Source organism: Lissotriton helveticus, chromosome 7 (genome assembly GCF_964261635.1).
Source record: "Lissotriton helveticus chromosome 7, aLisHel1.1, whole genome shotgun sequence".
NCBI classification, from domain to species: domain Eukaryota; kingdom Metazoa; phylum Chordata; class Amphibia; order Caudata; family Salamandridae; genus Lissotriton; species Lissotriton helveticus.
In genome coordinates, this window is record NC_136068.1 from 628193658 (window position 1) to 628217231 (window position 23574).

Genomic DNA, 23574 nt, shown 5'->3' on the forward strand with positions numbered 1-23574 from the left:
CTTTCTTTTATGCAACAGACAACCTACTTTAGTCAAAATAAAAATGAATATAATTATAATCAAAGGTGCCAGAATCTTGCCAAGAATTGAACTTCCGATATTATGAAACCAGTTTTTAATTGCTTGAAACCTATTTGAAAGTTTCCCAGTAAAATCTTCTTCTTCTAAAGGAATTATTTCAGAATGCATTTGTGTAATATTCTTAATATACATTTCAATATTTTTACTTTCATCCGGTATATATGTACAGCAATGTTGGACATGTAAAATGCCACAGACTCCTCCCTCCTTTGCTAGGAGTATGTCTAAAGCAAGACGGTCTTGAATTACCATGGATCTAATTGCAATAACTTCAACATTCACTAATTGAAATCCATCAGCAGTGTCAGTTGATAATCTATCAACTATAGTGGACAATTTTCTGATTCTCCCTGCATTTAGGGTTATACCAACAAAAGGTATTACAGCTTGGAAAATATCTCCCAGAACTTCAGTAAAAGTTTCTCTTTTAGCTCTATTTACATAATTATGAATTTTAAATAACCCTTCTGAATCTTTGTCAACATGAAACACTTTAGGAAAAACAATTCCCACATAACAAGTTCCATACCAATGGTCTGGAAGGTTGTAGTAGGCTTTGTCACCACAAACAAAATAAATTCCAGGAAAGATAGGATCTTTTCCACCTTTAAATCCCCAACCTCCCATAATCTGATAAGTATCTTCACAGTTGCTTGCACCTACAAAATAATTATCAAAAAGTGTGTTATCTCTTCTAATGCAAAGCTTTCCACTAACAGGTTTGTCTATGTGAATTGCAATATTTTCAAGCATTTTTCCATTTAGTTTCTCATCCTCTTTTTGCCAGAATGATGACTTAGTCTGCTTGACTAATTCATTTCTCTTATAAATTGCTCTTCTCTCCTCAACCATATTCAGAAATTTCTTTCCTTCAGCACTTAATTTACATGTTAGATTATTCTTGTAAGCATACTCATAAGTGAGTTCGTTAGTAACAAGGAAATATTCTCTTAATTGTTTAGCTTTCTTATGCTTATTTAAAGCATTATCAATTTTAACATTAGCAAAAATCTCATCATAATTTGAATAGTAATATTCTAAACGACCAGTTTGATAAAATAAACTAGTTAATACACTACATGTAACAGCATAAGTGAGAGGAAGCATATTATATGTTACTCCCTCAGAAACAGAAGCGGGTAACTTAACGCATACATAACAATCCTTTGCATCCATTACCTTTACATATTCACTCAAAAGCTTTGTGAAAGTATTGCTTGAAAAATCACCTATTGACTTATCTTGATGAATGTTAGGCTGATGATCAATTACTTTTGCAGATGCACTATGTTTAGTTTGGCTAACCAGAGCTTTGCTTGTTATGTTAACTTTGTGTAATTCTCTATTCATTTCTAAAGGTATAATCACAGCTAGTACCAACCAGAGCAGAACTAAAATGAGCAGACACACCAGAGTCATCTTACAGCATCTTTTAAAAACAGAGCATTTTGAAGTGCTCTCCTTAATGTAAGGCATTTTTAGGTTAGTTTTAGCCTCAAAAATAAAAATAAAAATAAATTTTAAAATTTATATACATTTATATACACCCCCCTTTTAAAATATTTTTCTTTTTATAACCCTAAACAAGATTTCTTCGACCTTATGTCATACATAAGTTTTTCTTCTACTAAACAGTTTTTCTTCGACCTTGTGTCAACTAACAGGATTTCTTCAGCCTTATGCCAATTTAATAAATTTGTACTTCAATCATTGTCACTAATTTCTTGGATTTCGTTTTCTTCTTCACTACTATCATATATGTCAATAACGGGTGGAATTACTAAGTAAGTCCACTCAGGAGACTTGTATTTTTGGTTTGGTCTAATTATTCTCTTCCCTTTTCTTGATATCACTTCTATTTTCCTTCCAACTCCAACCTCTTTTCCAGGACTCTTTTGACTACTGATTTCTTCAACTTGTTCTATTGGCTTTTTAATCAATCTGACTCTCAATCTTCCACCAGGCCAGTAGTCTGCTTTTCTCACGTACTTTTTCTTTGGTTCAGAATTATTCGATTCAGATTTCCAAGTCCTTTTCTTTCTGCTTTCACTTCCACCTTCCACGTCACTTTCCTCAGTTTCGTAGTCTGAAATTTCAATTGACTCAGGAACTTCTCTATACGGCAATTTCACTCCTTCAGGAACTTCACTTTGTCTTCCATCACTGGTACTCGGTAATTCGTTCTCCTCCTCTTCCTCAATTACCTCTAGCTTCCCAGATTTCGGATTTTTGTTCCTTACTTCAGAGCTTGTTCTCTGCCTTTCGATACTCTCCTGGTCTGAAACTTCTTTTGGTTCAGCTTCTTTGTCTTCAATATAGACAACCGAATCCTCAGTTATCTTTCCTTTTAACAGATTCTCTTCACCTTCAGAATCTATTTCAATTATTTCTAAGTCTTTTCTTGTCAGATTTCCATTCACTGGCACAGTTTCCAGATGTCGACTTTCTTGTCGATCTTCAGAATCTGGAATTACTTCACCTTCTGTTCTGTCTTCTGCTTCAGAATCAGAGTCATCTGTGGTATCACTTTCAACATCAGAATTCTCAGGAGTTGGTATTGGAATAGTATGACTTGGATGAATCCAACGCTTCAATCCTCTGCACTTTACAGCATTAGTAGTGATCAAGATTACCTGCCTAGGCTTCTGCCATCTAGGAGATAGACAATTCCTCCTCCGATGTACTTTCGTTCTGACCCAGTCTCCAGGTCTCAGATCATGTGTCAAAACTTTGTCATTTGATTGTGCTTCAGTTCCCACCTGATTAGACACAGAAGTTACCATATCAGATAACCTTTTACAGTAATCCAAAATTGCACTGTCATTTATGCTCAACAGTTTACCTACAGGTACAAAAGCTTGCCTCATAACTCTTCCCATCAAAATTTCATGAGGACTCAAACCTGTCTTTTTATCTGGTGTACTTCTTATTGACATCAAAACAAGTGGAAGAGCATCAGTCCACTTAACTCCTGTCTCTAGACACATTTTTCCAATTCTGTTTTTGATAGTTCCATTTATTTGTTCAACTACACCTGATGCCTCTGGTCTGTATGCACAGTGTATTTTCTGCTCAATACTCATAGCTTCGCAAATTAATTTCAACAGTTTGTTATCAAAATGACTTCCTCCATCACTCTCAATAGTGACTGGAAAACCGTACCTTGGGATGATTTCTCTGAGCATTAGTTTTGCTACTGTAATTGAATCACAATGTCGTGTAGGAAAAGCCTCTACCCACCTTGAGAATAAGCATACAATTACAAGTACATATTTCAAACAGTTGTGTAAGGGCATTTCAATGAAATCTATTTGTAACCTGGTGAAGGGACCACCTTCTCGACCAATTATTCCTGTCCCCACCACTGATTTTCTGTTTGGATTCATTTGTTGGCATGACAAACACCTTTGACAAAAAGATTCTGCAATGGTTCTAAATTTGGTATTGAACCATGTCTCTTTAAACAGTCTGACCATAGAATCTCTTCCTAAATGTGCAGGACCATGATATAATCTGGCCATGTCAGAAATCATGCAATTTGGTAAAACTACTCTGCCATCTTTGTAAACCCACACTCCATCTTCATCACGTTGTCTACAATCTGATCTTAACCATAGGTCTTTTTCTTCATCATCTGCTTCGTTTTGTAAATCTCTAATCTCATTCCATGTTTCTACAATAGTTGTTAGCATTAATGAATTTGAATCAGTTTCTGTACTTCTATTCCGATTGTAAGAATAATTTTTCCTTGCACAGTACTTTGCTGTTTCATCTGCGAAGGCATTTCCTTTGGAAATATAATCAGTTCCTCTAGTGTGCGCTGCACACTTGACTATGGCAATTTCTTTTGGCAATTGTATTGCTTCAATTAATCTTCTAATGAAAACTGCATTTTTAATTGGTGACCCTGTTGATGTCATGTATCCTCTCTGTGACCAGAGTTGTCCATAATCATGCACAACTCCGTACCCATACTGACTATCAGTAATGATGGTAACTCTTATATCCTTTGATATTTCACATGCACGAATTAAAGCAATCAATTCAGCTACTTGAGCTGAACGAACTCCTTCAAGACATGATGCTTCTTTAATGTTTTCGACTGTACAAACTGAGTATGAAGCTTTCAAGACACCACCTTCGGATCTTAAGCATGAGCCATCTACAAAGTAGACAAAATCCGATTCAGGCAAAGGTCTGTCTTTGATGTCTTTTCTGGGTTTTGTGCAGAATTCCATGACATCTAAACATTCATGTTCTGTCTCAATGTCATTAACGATTTCTGAATCAGGCAGTAATGTAGAAGGATTTAGATTCAAACATCTTGAAATCGAAACATTATCTGCTCCTAGTATGATTTTTTCATACTTTGTCAATCTGCTACTTGTTAAATGTTGAGTCTTACCTCTTGTCAGTAATATTTCAACTGAATGAGGCACAAAAACTTTCACAGGAAATCCCATAATGATTCCTTCACTTTGTTCAAGACTGATACTTGTAGCTGCAACTGCTTTTAAACAACCTGGTAATGCTTTTGCAATTGGATCAAGAACTGCAGAGAAATATGCAATAGGTTTCTTTAGGTTTCCATGTCTCTGAATTAACACAGATAATGCACATCCTTCTCTCTCACTGCAATACAATTCAAAATCTTTCTCATAATTTGGCATACCCAAAGCAGGAGCTTGGCATAAGCTCTTTTTCAAGTTTTCAAAAGATTCCATCTCAACATCACTGAGAATAATTGGATCTTTTACATCTGATTTGGTCAGTCTTTGTAGTGGTTTCGCAATTACTGAAAATCCACTTATCCATTGTCGACAGTAACCTACCATTCCCAGGAACATTCTGACCTGTCTTTGTGTTCTTGGCGGTAACATTGCCTGAATCATTTTTATTCTCTCTATTGTTACTTGTCTTTTTCCCTTTGCAATTCTGTGACCAAGATATTTCACTTCCTGTTTGCAAAACTGTAGTTTTGCTGGGGACACTTTATGTCCTTCTTCTGCAAGGCGATTTAACAGAATTATTGTGTCTGTTACACAATTTTCTCTTGTCTTAGCAGCAATTAACAAATCATCAATATACTGCACCAACGTAGACCTACCTGGTAAGTCTAAATCTTCTAATGATCTTTTTAACAGTTCGTTAAAGATTGAAGGACTTTCTGTATAGCCCTGAGGGATTCTTGTCCATCCAAGGGTCTTACCTTGGAATCTGAAAGCAAAGATTTCATAACTGTCTGGGTGTAGAGGAACAGTAAAGAATGCATTGCAAAGGTCAATGACTGTATACCATTCAGCATCATATGGAATCTGAAATAGAATCACTGCTGGATTTGGAACCACAGGACAACATGGAATAACAATTTGATTAACCTTTCTCAAATCTTGTACGATCCTAAATGTTCCGTTAGCCTTTTTAACTCCCATAATTGGTGAATTACAAGAGCTACTCTTCATTTCTTCCAATACACCTTGCTTGATTAATTTTTTAATTACAGGTGTAATACCTTCAATTGTCTCAGTTTTCATTTTATATTGTGGAGTGTTTGGAAATTCTATTCCCTGCTTCAATGCAATTTTAACAGGATCTACGTTTTTCATCAGACCCATCTCATTCCCAGTAAAATCCCATATTTCAGATTTCACTGTTTCTTTTAGCTCTTCAGGTAAATCTTTTTCTTCAAATGCAGGAAACAATTTTGTTTCTTCTGCTTCCATCATCATCATTGTCATTCTGTACAAACCATCTTCCTCCATTGTTTGTAATTCAACTCCTTCAGGAGAACAATATATTCTGCAATTCATTTTACAAAGGATGTCCCTACCTAATAGATTTACTGGACTACTATTACAAACCACAAATCTGTGTTTGTCTCTGTAATTTCCAATTTCAACTGGTACTGGATCAGTTAAGTCTGTTTTAATTTGCTGATTACTTACTCCGACAACTTGGATGGTATCCCCAGAGAGAGGTAGGTTTTCAATTTCCACTGATCTAACAGTAGAACGAGTAGCACCAGTGTCCACTAGAAAAGTGATGTCTACATCATTAACTTTCCCGTTTACAAAAGGACCAGACTGGTCAACCTCAAGAGTGGCTCCAACAACACACTCTTCCTCCTCTCTCGGGCACCGTCAGCAATAATCATCAGAATCACTGTCTTGGCTTTCTGTTAATAAAAATTGTTGTGAAGCATTTTGCATTTGAACCCTTTGCTGTTTTTGCTGTTTTTGTGGTTTTATTACCTGTTCACATCCCTGAAATCCCACGTTTGGATTATATTTTTGAACTCCCCCACAATTCGGAAAAGGTGGTTGTGGCAACTGGTCTTGACGATTATTCACCTGTTGTTGTTGCTGTTGTTGTAATTGTCGCTGAATATTAAATTCATTTAACCCCTGTTGCATCTGTAGCTGTTGCTGCACGTTAACACCATTCTGCATCTGTGGATTCAATAAGGGATTCTTTAAGTTTCTAGGAGGATGAGGACACTCGTCCCTCCAATGTCCAATTTCGCCACAATTAAAACAAGGTAATCTTTGTTTCAGCTCTTCTATCTTTGGGCTAAATTTCTTTTGGAAATTATTACCTTTAAACTTTCCTTGTATCTGGTTCGTATTTCCAGTTTGAACAAAATTAGTGTTCTTATTTCCCATGCTGGCAATCTGTTGCTCAGCTACCTTTACCTGAGCCCACATGGCTTTCTCCTTCAGCTTCTTCTGTTTTACTTCTAATTCATCGCTACAATATTTTGCTTTTCTCAGAATATCATCAATAGATAGTGCTTGCCATCCGACAATACTAGTTCTGATCATTTCTCCAATTTCAGGTTTTAGTCCATAAACAAATCTATAGATAAAATGACTCATGTCTTTCTCGTCTAATTTTTCATAACCACTGTATTGTTTAAAGATTAACAGTAGTCTTTCATAAAAAGAATGAACTGATTCTTTTGTTTCCTGCTCTGTTCTTTCTATTTTAACCCAATCAACTTCTTTGGGTGGAATTTTGTTTTTCATCCAAACAATTACTTTCTCATAAAAATCCATTACAAGTGGATTTGGGGCACCTGTTTCTTTAATTCGCTCAGGTTCTGTTTTTGGCCAACTAATAGAAATTTTACATTCTGTCCAAAGATCAGATGGAACAACAATGTCAAAAAATCCATCCAAATCAATCCACAGAACTTTTGACACTTTGATAAATCTATCGACTTGCCTGTACCACTCAACAGGTTTCTCTCTTAATTTAGGAAAGTCATTTGTGAATAACAGAATGTCCTGTCTCGACCATGGGACATGAACATATCCTCCACCTGCAACTTCTCTCATTGGAAATTGTTTTGACATTCTTTCTAATCTTTCATCTTCCTTCCTTTTAGTCCATTTCACTCTCCATTTGTTCAGTTCTCCTAGCTTTTTGATATAGACAATCAAATCTTTAATGTGAACTATTCTTCCCATTGAGTTCAAACTCTCAATGTCGCTTTCTGAGAAATCTAATCTGTAATGTTTTGCAAAATTCTTTTGTTTACTCACATCGATTTCAAGTTCTGCAGCTAAATCCTCTAATTGATCATATTTATTTTTCGTTTTCCATTGTATACTTTTGCAAATGAATAATAGTTCATCATCCCGATAGTAATTTAAACTATCTGGGCCAATTGTTCCAATTATTAATTCTTCTATATTTGCTTTTAATTTGGCCACATCAAGCTTTGGTGTGGTTACCCTGACTTCAGGACTTCCTACATCTGACATAGCACCCATTGGTGTTTTTGGAGATAAATCCTCATTAAAGGTTAAATCAGGCATTCTCGATCTAGAAGTGTTTAATTCTGTCAAATCTGAATAAAATTTTTCAGCAGGCTTTTGAATTTCTGTATTTAAAGGAATAGTTAATCCAGTTTTGTTTGTATTTCTTTGTTCAAATACAGGCTGAACAGGACCTATTGTTACTGGAACTGTGACAGCTTCCATGCCTTTTGTCATTCTTTTAATTAATTCTTCTTTAGACCTTAAGTATTCATTATAATCATCATCCTCAACATTTCTTGTCTCTCTTGTATATTCTTTTGGAGGTTCCCTTGCTCTTGGAGTCATTGAAAAATGTCTACCCTCATTTCGAGCATTCTCAAATTCTGGTCTTCTAGGAGTTTCAGTGATTTCACAATTATTTGGATAAAGTTTAGGAGCTTCATTAATTGGAGGTGCACTCGGTGAAGTTTCAGTAGAAACCACCGGAGTAGACCATGATCTAGGAGGTCTCAAAGGCTGATTAGGCTGTTTATTTTTAGCAGTTGTATATATTTCTTCCATAATTGCATCCTCAGATTCACTTTCCATAGATTTTCCTGTAGGAGAACCCATTACCATTTCATGAATTAAATACAATCCTTCACTCATGTTTCCCTGTCTCCACATTCGTAATCTATCTTCATGAGTTTCTCTTTTCCATGATGGATTTTTAGAAGGTCTTTTAATTCCACTAGCTTCTCTTTGTAACTGATACATCTCATCTTCCCACTCAACTAAAGCTTCAAATTGAGTTGGTCTCGGTTTTGGAACAAGAGCATTCATTTTCTCTCGTAAGTTTCTTAAAACTCTTACATTAAATGAACCATCATCAGGCCAAGTCAAAACACCATCGTTTTTAGTATAACGTTTCCAACTGTCGAACCATAAGACAGTATGATATCCGTATTCACCTTCCATGTACGCTGCAGGTGTTTTATACTTATGAAGTAGTTTACCACCTCGCGTTTCGATTTTCTTGTCAGGTGAAAATAAATTCTTAAATTTCTGAAATAATGTTGTCTTTTTCTCAACATGTTTAAAATGATAACTCATTTTCAAAAGTAAATTTTAATTCACAAAATCGTTCGTAAAATATTTCCGGGATTGTTCCGCAAAAACAACCAATCCGTGCGCGAAACACACCAACAAGCCAATGGCAGTTGAGCTACGTCAGTTTCCTGCTCAACCAATAATTTTGGAGATTTTCCTAAGGACCAATCAGCTCACAGGCCGTCAGAGACTCAGGAGCCAATCAGAATACAGCTTGTGACGTAGGTCACCCAATCCTAGCGCGGCTCTGTGACGTACACAGCAGCTGCGGTTTCTCGCTTCTCACTCCTGGCGCTTACCCCTCCTTCACAAAATCTTTTCACAGCGCCATTTTAAGAACACTTTTCAGTGTAAATTAATTCTTAACAATGACTTATAAAGACAACATCTGTTCGTTTCACTAATTAGGATAGTTTACATACATTCAAGTATCCACACTTCGGAATAGACGGCGCTATTCACACTAAGGATAATATTCAATTGTCAGTAGAGTAACCTTACCCTACCCTTCAAGCAAGTATAATTATGAACTCGCTTTGCTCTGAACCCACCGCGAAGTGAAAGTTCTAAGAGTTCCACTTGAACATAAAATACAACTCAAACTCGCACTTTTACACGGAAAATTCCCTAAATTCAAACACACACGAAATCCGTACAGGACTCTCACCTGTTTATAGAAATCATGCACCGTTAGCAAAATAACGACGTTATCCGTACAGGGCTCTCACCTGTTTATAGATATGAAACATGTACCCGTACAGGACTCTAACCTGTTTATAGATAATCATGCACCGACGTTAAATTTTACCCTTCACTCAAGCTTGGATATAACTAATACTCTCATCACAGTGAGTTTTATGGAAGGCGCTTTGTCCCTATTCTCATGCTGTTTTGATTTCTTAGAAATTCCTCACTATACAAGATTCAGACCTAGCCCTAAAACTGTGCTGCTCGGCGACAACACTATGGTACACGGCGATACCTCTTGTGATACTCGGCGATATCACTACAAACGAACAGATGGCTTGCGTGACTAATTTCTCGCCACACAATCTATACCGGTATAGCTTACAGATAGGCACGAAAAACGAACTTAACAAGTGTTAAAACATTAATCCTATTTGCATACCATGACGCAATCCTTAGCAACCAACATGTTACCTTGGTTACCGCTTAGCAACCATCAATTTCTGCTACCAGATAATTGATCCAGCGGGCTATAGAAAATATATCATAAACTACGCTACCCAATTTCATAACCCATAAACAAAATTCTAAACTATACATGGACCCATTTATGAACCTGATATATTTTTGGGCCTACTGAATCAGGTGGTCAGAATAAATCTATATACACATTATCTACACACTATATACAATTTTATACATTTGCAGAAAGAATATTGTCATTAGAATAAAACCCAACCATTTAAACGACCACCATAGGCGACGTGATCTAGCTAAAGGTAACCTATACTTCTAAATAACCAAGACCAGCTTGTTTGTCAAAAGTAAGATTTTATTTTCTAAATTATGGTATATATGTTGTAAGTTTTATAAATGAATTTTATTAGCAATAAAGCAAGCATGATGGTAAGAAATAAGGAAATTACAATTTAAGCAATTGAATCAATTTAAAGAAATTATATAAAGTTTAGCATTTCTAAAACCTATTTCCCTAACTGAGCTAAATAGACAGAAATTAAAGTAAAGTTCTTTGAGGATTCTTACGTGCTCCACGCAAAGTCCAGCAGCACATCACCCTCATCGGAAAGTCAGAAAGCAGCAGCCAGCCCAACCCTAAGGGCATGACTTTTTATACCTTTCTACGCTAACTAAACTAGCAAAGGAAAGTTTTCAGAAATACTCGACGTCCCATTGGCTGAGAGTGACAAGTGACATGTCACCCGATTCTTAAAAAGTTCCACAAAATCATGTCTTACAAAGACCATTGTCTCTTCCACGTGAAGCCAGAGGCTTCCTGCGATTGCAACTTTGTTTTAAGTCATCCTCGCAGCTTCCATAGTTTTTCAGTGCAACTTCCGCGGATGCCAAGTTAAGGACTGACAAAAAGTTCACTTTCGACCTTGGCCATGTCCGACAGAATGATGTCAGCTCATCAGTTTTTGCTTTGTGAATGCAGCTTCAATAAACGTTTTAATTCAGAATGGGCGTCTCGTGACTTTCTGCAGAAATATGAATTAGCTCTTTTTGTGCGGCTCAAATAGTTAGGCCTCAAAAGCAGGCAACTTATGATTTCTAGTATAAAACAAACACAAGAAAAGTATTAATGTAAGAAATAAAGTATATTCTGTATCCACCCCATGGTTTACTAAATAATTAACCCACCCGATTAATCAAATGTTACCTAGCCATTGCAAACAAATAAAGCAGCGTTTATATTTACCAGTCTCCGTTTTTCAATGAGACCCATATGCACCTAGAATAGTAGAAAATGACATCACACAGACAAGAAAAAGCAAAACAAGCACATGCTTATTTTAAATATGCAGCAGTTAGTAATGACAAAAACGAAAACAATAAATTATTTTATTATTTTGCACGAACAAAAAGATGCAACATTTATGCACGTTTATGAGCACACATGTTAGTCCCCCCACGTGTAAAGTTTAATCTAGGTTGTATTAGCACGACATATCACAAATCATTAATAATTTTATTCATGTTATGGAAATGTGACTTTGCGAGTTTAAACAAAATTTTGTTTTCTATCTCGCTCCATCACCCCCGAACATCCGAAAGCTTGCTGGTGTATTGCGGCGCCCTGCATCCTTAGGGGCAAACTCTGACATTGTGTTTGCGTGTGATAGTGGCGAGGGGGCTCATGTAGATATTGAAGAGGGTTGGGCTGAGCGAGGAGCCCTGGGGTACGCCGCAGATGATCTTGGTTGCTTCAGAGCGGAAGGGAAGGAGGTGGACTCTCTGGGTTCTGTCGGAGAGGAACGATGTGATCCAGTCCAGGGCCTTTCCTTGGATCCCAGTGTTGTAGAGGCGGGTTATTAGGGTGCGGTGGGAGACGGTATCAAAGGCTGCCGAGAGGTCCAGGAGGATGAGAGCGGCTGTCTCTCCGTTGTCCATCAGGTTCCTGATGTCGTCTATGGCTGCGATGAGGGCGGTCTCGGTGCTGTGGTTGCCTCGAAATCCAGACTGGGATGGGTCGAGCAAGTTGTTTTCTTCGAGGAATGCAGTCAGCTGTTTATTGACGGTCTTCTCGATGACTTTAGCCGGGAAGGGGAGAAGAGAGATGGGGCGGAAGTTCTTGAGGTCTTTGGGGTCCGCTGTTGGTTTCTTCAGAAGGGCGTTGATTTCTGCGTGTTTCCAGCTTCCAGGGAAGGTGGCTGAAGTGAAGGAGCAGTTGATGATGTTCCGGAGGTGGGGTGCGATGATAGCGTCGGCTTTGTTGAAGATGTGATGAGGGCATGGGTCGGATGGGTAGCCGGAGTGGATGGTGTTCATGACGCGGATGGTGTCTTCCGTGCTGATGGGGGTCCATGCGCTGAGGCTGTTGGTGGGGGTCGTTGGTTTGGTAGTTGGAGGTGGAGCCTGGGGTTCAAAGCTGTCATGTATATCTGCGATCTTGCGGTGGAAGAATGTTGCGAGGGAGTTGCAGAGGTATTGCGACGGTGTGATGTCGTTGTTGCTGGCGCTGGGGTTGGAGAGCTCTTTGACGATGCTGAAGAGTTCCTTGCTGTTGTGGGCGTTGTTGTCCAGCCGTTCTTTGAACGATGTCCTTTTGGTGGTGCGGATCATCTGGTGGTATTCTCTGATTTAGATGATACTCCAGATAGACTTCAACATACAGCCTAACTCTATCCAGATCGATTGTGGTGCAGCTGCACGCTCGGCTGCACACGCTGCACACGCTAAAAAAAAACAACTCAACTCACTCACGGCGGCTCGCTGCTCAACCGCTCAGCCGCGTCTCCTTGTGTCACAGAAGCTTGTGGCTCACAGCTCGGCCGCTCCGCCGTCTCGCCATGTCCCCTCACGATACTGCCCTCACGACTCAGTAGCTTCTCGATGGGGCGTGATGGGGCGTGGCACCGTGGCACCGTTTCGTGCTGGATAGCGGACCCCGGGATTGAGACGGGTCGGGTCGGGTCAGAGCTCCCGTTCGTCTTTCAACTCGTGACTCGCGATACGCGGCTCACAGCTCAGCCGCTCAGCCGCGTATCTCCTCACGTCTCCTCCTCGCTGCTCCTCGCTGCTCACCACATCCCTAAACCGGAAATGAGTAAAGAAGCACTAATTGGGCAATTTCCCCCAAATTGGTCGAGGGATTACTCACAGATAAACACTTGGATAAGGTGGCCTGATCCAAAGAAAGACGCAGTTCAGTTAACTCTATTTCATGAGAATATAGCGATTCGGCTTTAACTACGAATGAGTCCAGTGTTCCTACCACTCCCATGTGTTTATCCATTTTGGACTACTCTCCTTTGCCAGCCAGGGGGGTAGTACAATTTAATATGGTTTTCACAGTACCTTTTCACGACGTAGAAGAGTTCAGATTGAAGCTCATAGGAAATCAGATTTTAGGGGGGTGGCCCAGCCCAGCCTCTTCCAGCCCCTAATGGGCACGGACAGGCCCGCCCTTGGCCCGGGCAGTCCCATGCGGCAGGACCCCTGGACACCTCTTGAGCGCCTCCTAGAGCGTGTGGGTTGTTGGGGGATGTGGTCCCAGGCTTGCAGGCTTGTCAATGTGGCAGTGGTGGTGAAGGCAGCAGACCCCCTCAGTGCTAAGCGGACTGCAAATACAGGATGCAGGTATGGCAAACAGTATGGCTCCCTCTTCTTTGGCAGAAGGCATTAAATGCTGTGCACTCACCAGGATGCACTGATATGTAGTGTCTCGTCGAATTGTTCTTGTACTAGGTATATTCCAGAATGTCCTCAAAATCCAGTAAGATGATGTAAGGATAAGAAAATATTAACAAAGAACCGCTGCTGCGGTTTGGTGTGGGCTTTTGTGGCACTCACGGCTCCTGCAGCGCACCAGGGAGTCGAAAGAAAACAAACAAAGTACCACACCTGTGGTTTCGATGGCCTTGTGGCGCTCATGGCTCCTGCCTCGCACCAGGAAGGAAAGGAATTCAAACACCAGAAAAGTGTAAGTGATGAAAGAACCGTGCCGGCGGTCTAATTAGATCTGTTTTAGTGCTTGCAGGTTCCACCACGCTCTATCGAAGGGTGAATACAAAAAAAGAACCATTTCTGCGGAGTGGAGAGCCGAGAGGCGTTTTGGTGCTCGCGACTCCTGCCGCGCAGGGAGAAGGATTAACGAAGAAGAAACTGCGTTGGCACTTTTACTGGGCTTGTTTAGTGCTCGCGGCTCCTGCAGTGCACTAGGGAAGAGTAAAATGCACGAGAAACCGCTCCTGCGGTCTTGACGCGGTTAGCGGTCTTTCCTCTAAGAAGCCGAGGTGGGGAGGAAGGCCGTAGGCCTGAAGGAACAAATTGCTTTTAGCCCCATAAGAGCCCTTGTGTTTTCCAGACCCCCCCCCCCCCCCCCCCCCCCCGAGCCCTTCTTAATATGTGCTTTGGGTGGTATTCCTTGCTTTGCTGTATTGCATTATCTTGTCTCCTGAGATTTCTCTCTTTTGTCTTTTCTTTTATTTTCCTATTGGAATATTTTTTATATTGTAAAGCCAAATAATCTAGATGTTTGGCTGTATAACCATGCTTAGTATATCTGATGTATCTCGGACTTGAGGCTCCTTACAGTTTTTATTACTTTATTTACATTGGAAAACCAAATCAATAAACCTTCATAAAATAAAAAATAAAACGAATGACCCTTCCTTCCTCACCAGTTTTCTACCATGGTGTTGGATCATTATATCTAAATAAACAATATCCCAATTGGTATTATTGTGTAGACAGTTAAACATGCATGCAGAAAGCATTGTGAGAACAGAAATAAGGAGACTCACATTGTTTTAGAACGTGCACATGGCATCGAATATTTGGGAACAAAATTATGATAACAGTAGAAAATACAGTTGTATCAGCACTGTACATGAATAAATAACAAAACAACCCGAATTGGACTTGGTGCTGGGTATGTGCAAGTGACACATGGAAGCGACGCAAGTGACAATTGTGTTCAGCCTGAACGGCGCATAGTGTGAAAATGTGTTCAATATATACAGTGAATCGGAAGGTTAATATGGCTCAAATTCAGTTACAATGCACAGGTAAGTATTCTTTTTAGCAAAGATGATTCAGATGAGCCAAACTGGGGGATGCGCCATTTAATGAGCTGAGGGGTCGACGACGTTTCGATCCGCAACCGGGTTACGACTTCCGGAAGTCGTATCCCGGTTGCGGCCCGATCACACCATCACCCGCTGATTCACCCAGACCAAGCGTTGGTCCAACACAGGCATCGCCCTCTGACCCCCTCTGGGACACACAGCTTCCCGGCCTTTCCACACCCCCGAGGATATCTGACGTCCCGCCGCAGGTCCCCCCGATCATTCATTGCCCAACCTGGCTTCCTGACCCCACTCCCCAAGCCTTGCTGCTCCAGCACCGTTTTTCAGAAATACAACCCGGTCCTGATGAAGATCCTGAATTACAAGGATCGAAAAGTCCCCGAGTTTGACTCATCTGAATCATCGTTCCTAAATAGAATACTTACCTGTGCATTGTAAATGAATTTGAGCCATATTAACCTTCCGATTCACTGTATATATTGAACAAATTTTCACACTATGCCGTTCGCGCTGAACACAATTGTCACTTGCGTCGCCATCCATGTGTCACTTGCACATACCCAGCACCAAGTCCAATTCGGGTTGTTTTGTTATTTATTCATGTACAGTGCTGACACAACTGTGTTTTCTACTGTTATCATAATTTTGTTCCCAAATATTCGATGCCATGTGCACGTTCTAAAACAATTTGAGTCTCCATTTCTGTTCTCGCAATGCTTTCTGCATGCATGTTTAACTGTCTACACAATAATACCAGTTGGGATATTGTTTATTTAGCTTGATTGCCTACCCTGATCCCAACGTGGTCTATGGGTCATACACCTGTAGTTAGTTACAGGGTCATTATATCTGGCGGCGATGTCAGTACAAAAAAAAAAAATCGGACCCTTCACTTTAATAGCTTACTTCCGTTGGCACTTTCTCCGTTGAGCCACCAAAGGAAGTTTTACAATGAGAAAGTACATTTTTCTCCATCAGCTTAAAACATGCGGTTCGCCTACTCAAATTCGGGCAAGCAGGCAGGCCTTGAGTTTGGGGGGCAGGGTACTGGTCGCCGATGCAGCTGGGTACATGTTTGCCAAACTCTAATCAGTCTCAGAGGCCCACCTAATGCAAATCAGTATTGCCACTGCTACTCATTGAAATAGTCCATACCAGCCCTTGGCCACCTCACAATTTCACCCTGAGATGTCTGCTATTTTATTTGGGAAATTTGAAATTCACACACCCGCGTTGACTAACCTACATGCCTGTGCCACCCTGCTGGATCTGCTCAATAATTAACATAACTAATCTAATGCTAAAACTGGTCTGCCAAATTTCAAATTTTAAATCCAAACGGGGACAAATGTATTGGCAAATAAACACTTCTTTGACCCTCCCTCACCCCCCCCATTGAAATCTGCCCCCAGTTGGCCTGAATGAAACTGAGAAAAACAAAGGCAGGCTAAACATGCAAATTCTCTGCCAAATCTCAAGCACATCTAACAAAGTAAATCAAAAATATTTTTTAGCCCCTCCCCTTTTTAACCCTCCCCGATTTGATCTGCATAAACCCTGATATGCCTGCACTGTGTGTAACTTGCTAACTGCTTGCCACATTTGATGCAGATTACAAAACAATAGTAAGCAAATAAAGACTGTATTGAAACCCTTTAACTCTGTCCTCCCTTTATGGACGGGCTCCAACCTTGACATATCAATAGAAAACCAACAAGCTTCTGTCAAATTTAGTACTGATTTATCACACATTGCCAATAATAAGCACATGAAGACTTTTGTGTCCCTTCTCCTTTTTAACCGGACCCTAAGATGGATTTTGCACTACCTTAAAATATCTTTCTTTTTGTTGTTGTTTTTATTTCAAAGTATTTTATTAATTTTGTATAAGCAGATACATTAGCATTTCTGTTACAGGGTTAGCCAAAAATGGTTTGAAGAGCAGGGTTTACAGATACCTTGAGATATATGTTTCACTAATCCATTCTGATTTGACTTTGCTGGAAACTTAGGCAAAGGATGACAGAAAGAAAGAAGCAGAAAGAAAGAGGTGAAAGAGAGGATACAAGTATCATGGAAAGTTCAGGCACTCATTATGAGTGGAGAAGTAAAAGAGCCAGACATTCCCCATCCCTAGAATTGCTGGCACGGGGGTAACAGTAACTTATAGGGTGGGTACATTAAAAGTTGGACTCTGAGGGTCCACTAAGAAAAAAATGAATCACCAAGGGAGTCAGTAATTCTCGTGTCTTATTTCCCAGTAATTCCACATTTCCTCCGTACTTTCACACACAGATATTGGCAGCTTTCAGCAGCCAAAATCTCTGGGTGAAAGAAAACAGATCCCCAGTTACCAGCCCCATCCGAATTGGGAGGTCACTCGTACTGAGGGCCTAAGACTGCCAAATTCCATGCATATGTCTCAGACAGTACCTCTGTTGTAAGCAAATTAACAAATGGCTTTTTAATTGACAAGATATATAAAAGTGCTAACCATTTCAAGCACATCTGGCACCTTTTTCATATGCTAATAACAACTACTGAGTGGATTTCCATAAAACTAGCAAAAGCAAACTTTCTGTGCAAAGTTCTGCATTCATGCCACGTTTGGTGTAAATTCCTTCAGTGGTTTTGACTGTAAGTGCATGCAAAATTTCCTAGGGGAGCTAAAATAGGAAAAAACACATTGTTTGCCCATCCCCCCTCTTAAGTTGTTCCCCCTGCACATAACTGTACTAAATGTAATATGTTGTACTCTAGTTGACTATGCTGAGCGAGTTCTAGATTTGGTGCAAATCCGCTGGAGAGGGCTAAAGTTATAGGCAAATAAAAAAAAAGTATTTTCAGTGGGAAACAGTTACACAGTGGCAGCTGCAATTCATCTAAATAGAACTACACCATTTCCTAGTATGATGTGATGAATTGAACAATTGAAACAAGCCCATCATACAAGTCCAATTCATATTTACCAGTAATTCTCAACAATAAAAACACGTGGCATTAATACCAATCAGTTGACATCTAGGAGTCATCAATGCAAATTCCACTGAACACAGGAATTCATCACTTCCAGACGAAATGGGAAACACCCTCGTGGGCCTGTTAGTTGCACACTTCCAATCTCTATCAGCTCTCGGCCATTTTGTGAAATCTCCCTGAAGTTCCAGAAAGTCCTGGCCTAACTTCAGTTTCCAATTTAGCATGACCAGTGGTTTAGTTTTAGCAAGGATTAAAGCTACCGAATGGACACCTGCAATTTAGCGACCTCTCTGACTCACTTCGGGAGTATAAATGGAGAGCTAGCTTTATGCAGGCGGAAGCCACTTTAAGGCACATGTATCAGGTGCATGAAAGATCCTGCTAGAAAAAGAACTGGGAATCCAGGTTGATTTCGAACATTCTGCCACAGCCTTTATATTCCCCGTACAGATGTAACAGGGGCCACTGTGTGAGTGTATTGGCAAAAGAGCAGGCTTGGGCTGCTGAGGAGAAGCGTTCCTTAATCCCCCTTGCGCTTCCCCCTCTGGTTGCAGAAGGGGTTCTGGTGTGGACCAGATTGCTGTGCCATCTGATCAGAGCCAGTGCTTAATTTGTAAAACAATAAGTGCCAAGGCCCTCGTCAGGAGGCCAACAACGCTCACACTACCTACCCATTGTCCCTGCCAGTGCTGCCAACAACAGTACCAACACAACTACTAACCATCACAAACCTACAAGTGTGACATTTCAGACTATTCCAGGCCCCAAAGCTATAAGAATGGCTTGTGCGACAGCTATTAGTAATTTTTAAGGTATTTTGAATTAATAAACAACATTTGTTGTGTTGCTCTCTAAATCAGACAAACAGTGCCACCCTGTGGCAGACTGCTATAAGTCCCGGTTTTGACAATTAAGTGCCAGTGCTGAGCCCCGGAAACCACCAGCACATATAAAGCACTGATCAGAGCAGGTGATAAAAGGGAGCAGACAAATTCCAGTAATTGGAGCCTACCATGCAGAACTGTACCTAGCAATCTCGTGGTCATTGCTCATTCTGGGGACAAAAACCTGTGATTGCACAGCTAAGGGTTGGAAATACCAGCTTAAATCAGTTCATTTCGTGACCCTGCAGTGGGCAACATTTAACTGGCCTCTTAGAGGAGTCAGATGCTTATGGAAACCTGGCTAGGGCTGGAAAAACGAAAGGTCATATTTGCACTCACACTTCTAAGGTTACCACTCCTTGGTTTCCTTACTGCATTTATCATAGATGGATGCAGTAATGTCCCATTTTTTGTTAATGCACCATTACACTAGAGTAGGGGTTTCAAACCTTTTCCATATGTTCAATAAAAAACATCAAACACTAATCATATTAGTGTTCTAATGATGATCATGTTAGACAAGAATACATTAGTGGATCCCCATGCAAGAAGACTACCAGCAGTGGTCACCCCATGCAGCGGGTACGTTACCAGCGCTAATGTAAAATTACTTTTAAATTTGGAATGCCTGCATATGCATAATGTGTGAGGACATTTGTGACAGCCATACCAGCAGTGTCTCTGGCACCAAGGTAATATTTGTAATATTGCATGATTTATCACTCAAATATCAGCTTTAGACATATTTCTTTTCTCCCAAAATCAGCTTAGGTGTTCTGAAAATACACACATTTTTATCTCGAATACACTCTTTAAAATTTTGGTAATACAAATAGTAAATCAACCGAGCAAAATCTTCCAATTTAGTAGGCTGGGCTGCACACTGGAGAGCTACTTCCAGGTAGCAGGAGAGCTACCAGTAGCTACCAAGCTACGGGTTGGAGAAGGCTGCACTGGACAGGTATTTAGACCATGGAACCAGGCTCTTGGCTTTACTTACACAACATGAAGTATTGCAGTAAAGGTGAACGTTAGACTATGCATATGTTTGACATTTTCCAGCAGCTTCCTTGGATCCTTCACCCGCTGAAAATCATTGAAGGTGAACTCAGTCCGTACCTCTTGTGAAAACTGTACAGCAGCAAACTGGGGAGAAATCCAACAAAGCAAGTAAAACAAATTGCGTTTTTTAGGTTTAGTGCATTTGAATCCTGACCTGCAGCATTACTTACAATTTCTGTACTAGAACCAATAAACAGCTCTACCACTGTACCTAAATCCTGACCTCCTGCAACCCCAGCTAATTCAGTACCAGGATCCACTCAAAGCTCTGCCATTGCACCCCAATACGAACCCTCATCACTCTTGCTAATCCAAAATGTACACCAGCACCAAAGCTCTCAAATGCACTTCACTCCCAACATGCACCACCCTCTGTTATTTCAGTAGTTGAGGGCACTCACTCACAGCTAACAAATTGGCCTGAGACACCAACTACAAAGACTTGTCAAATGTAAATGTAAATGTGTTGTACTTGTATAGCGCACAGCTACCCCGGACCGGCGCTTGTACTCATACCGCTAAGGAACCCTTCCTGGCTTTTACCTGTGAAATGTCCACTCCTGGGCATCCCCAAGGTGAAGCCAGGCATCCCAGCGCTGTTGGGGCCGTTGTGGAGATTAAGCAAGCTATTGCCCAGAGTTGCAGAGTGGGACCCATGATTAGAATAGGCACTGAGGCAAGAATATCAGGTCAGAGGAATTTAAACCTAATAACCGCAGAGGCGGGAATCGAACCCTGGTCCCGGGCCAGAGCTCTGCATCAAGGTCTGCCGCTCTAACCATTGAGCCACACTTCTCCACACTTTGCAAGAGTCTGCTTGTGTATTTTAAAAGTTGCCTTTGAAAGTGTTCTATGATCTCTCTAATGAAAGGAAAGACCAGGCACAGCCTTCCATATATAGTACTGGTTCAAGTCACAGAACGCAATTTTCTATGGTAGTAGTGGTTGTTGACCTCCATGCAATAACGTGGATTCCAGTTCAACCTCAAGATACAAACCTTGATAATGCTGTTTCCAATGATGACTGTATCCGCTGTTGCTAAATGTTAACTCTGGTTGTAAATGTATCTGAGAACCTGGTGAGATCCTGCCTTGTGTGGTGCACACTCCTTTGTCACTAAGAATTTGCCATATTCCCACAAGGCAGAAAACAGTATCAGCTCCAGATAAAGTACAAACTTGGGCCCATTCCTTCAGCAGAGATCTGAAAACAAAATGGTGTGGTTCACTTTGCCTAGGGAGCTCCAGAGTGCTACTCATATTCGCCCCGCTGGCATCAGTGTGGCCCTCGGTCACACCATAGACCAAACTTTGCGGCCCCCAGGAAAATGTTTGTGAGTACCCATGGCTGAATTCAAGCCAAACTCACTCCCTCACTTGATGACACAATCACTGGTGCACTCTCAATTATTCCCGCTCAATTCTTCAACTACAAATTTAGTTATTGCGTTTATTAAAAACCATGCCACATATTTAATAGGCCATGTTTTTCCAATATAGTAGGTGGTTTTACTGATGAATATGACTCGTTACAACGCAAGTCATCACACGCGTGGCATTACAACGCGGTCGTTACAACGACTGCGTTGTTACCACGCAATGCCATTACTACGCAAGTCATTACATTGACTTGCAGTAGATGGTGCGCTCACATTCGAAATTTATAATTTACTATTCCAACTCCAGCCTACGTAACAGTAGGGAAGTGTTGGAATAGTAAACTATACTTTTCCTAATGTTAGCGCGCCATCTACTGCAAGTCGATCTAATGACTTGTGTAGTAATGGCTTTGCGTTGTAATGGCATCGTGGTGTGATGACCACGATCTAAAAGTCGTCTCCCGTTATTGATACACCACACATTTTTGTTGTTGTATTGCTCCTCCTTTCCTAACATACCTTTGGTGATGAGGGTTGTTCCTTCTATAGTAGACTCATTGATCTCTAGTATCAAAAGAATCATATCTTTAGAGACTTCTTAAATTATAGGAGATTTTGCTTCTTACTGTGATCAATAAGAAGTGCCAAGAAGCTCGTCCACAAACATTGGTAGAAGATAGAGAGATTTGATGATGAGCGGGATTGCACAATTCAAAGGGCTCAGAATAGAGATGCCCCCAATGATGGGAACAATTCTGATGTTTTTCATTTGGCTTCTAAGGGGAGTCATGACCCTACTATTACTCTGCTTTTCTGCACTTTGGGAGCTGAGGCTTATGTTAAGGTCATGCTTAAATAGATTATTTTACTTCTTCAAGTGGAATTCCATCGAATACCAAAGATAGATCAATATTCTTTGCCCAAATGACATGAACATGAATTTACTGCCTTTTATTTTTGACATAACCATCCAACGCAATTAGCTATCTTTATGAATTTTGGCTAATGTGATCATGTGATTGTGTCATCTGCATATTGTAACATCTATGCTTTTGTATTTAGGCTTGCTCATTACTGTGTCCAACTGTAGGTGGGTAAGAATCAGATATTATTAAGAACTCAGTTAAATACAACAAGATAAGGAAAATACGGGCAGGACACGGCTCTGTTTCAATTGTGAGTTTGGGTTCTTTTATGGGCTCACACAGGACTTCCATCTAAAGCATGCCAAAAGCAGGACGATCTTCACTATTTCATAAACGAATGCACAGGCCGTGAGCCACATTATGCTTGCTGTCCCCTCTCCATCTTTCGGTGACCTTCTGGCTTACTCACTGCACTACTGCATCATAACTCTCAGCAATATTGTCTTCTAAAAGTTATCTGCACCCATGAACTTTGTTTAGATCCACTCCTGGTACCTTAGCACTCATGCACTTTCTTCAGTTTCCGGTCATGGTACCTTAGCTGCTTTTGTGTGTCACTTACTCAATGTTAAATCACTACCTGTGCACACTTCATTAAATATTGACTTTATAGATCATGATCTAAATATTCTGGCCATCACAGTAACATGGCTTCACACTTGTTTAGCACTGAACATCTTTCTTGCAAAGCCCATGAAATGCAAATTGTTGCATGCTGAGCATTCTGCAGATATGCGACACAGGTCAACTTTTTAGTTATGGAGCCTTTTGAAGCTTCCCACACATCTACCCTTTTTCAATTTGGCCAAAATAAACTCTTCTTCCTCCCTTTTGTATAGTTATGTCTAGATGATTAGGTTCCTGCTCCTGCTTAAAGATAACACACTTTTCAACGAATAGAGTAGGAACGGATGTTTTAACCTTTACATTCGCCCTTATCGGGCGCGAACAGAAACTATACATGCTTCTTCAGTGCTAAGATAACGCTGCTATGTCCCCCTTTTTTTGCAGTGGGCCAAATGTGTTTTCAGACACTCTGGCCGATAAATGACTGGTCTCGTTGGTGTCCTAATTAATGTAGAAGCTGTTTTATTCTAACCCGTGCTGTGGGTGGCCTGTTGGCATTTTAACATGGAAAAATACCTAGGGGCTAACTTACTTGATTCCTCGCT

The 23574-nt window shown here is 40.5% G+C and overlaps 1 protein-coding gene across 1 annotated transcript in view; it reads right to left on the reverse strand.

The window, feature by feature from the left end:
• The window catches only part of ITGAL (integrin subunit alpha L), a 453229-nt gene that overhangs the window by 271262 nt on the left and 158393 nt on the right, over positions 1–23574 (reverse strand). Inside the window, exon 7 of the mRNA XM_078652856.1 lies at positions 20036–20181. Within this exon, the coding sequence (XP_078508982.1) occupies positions 20036–20181 (146 nt within the window). The remainder of the gene's footprint in view (positions 1–20035; positions 20182–23574) is intronic.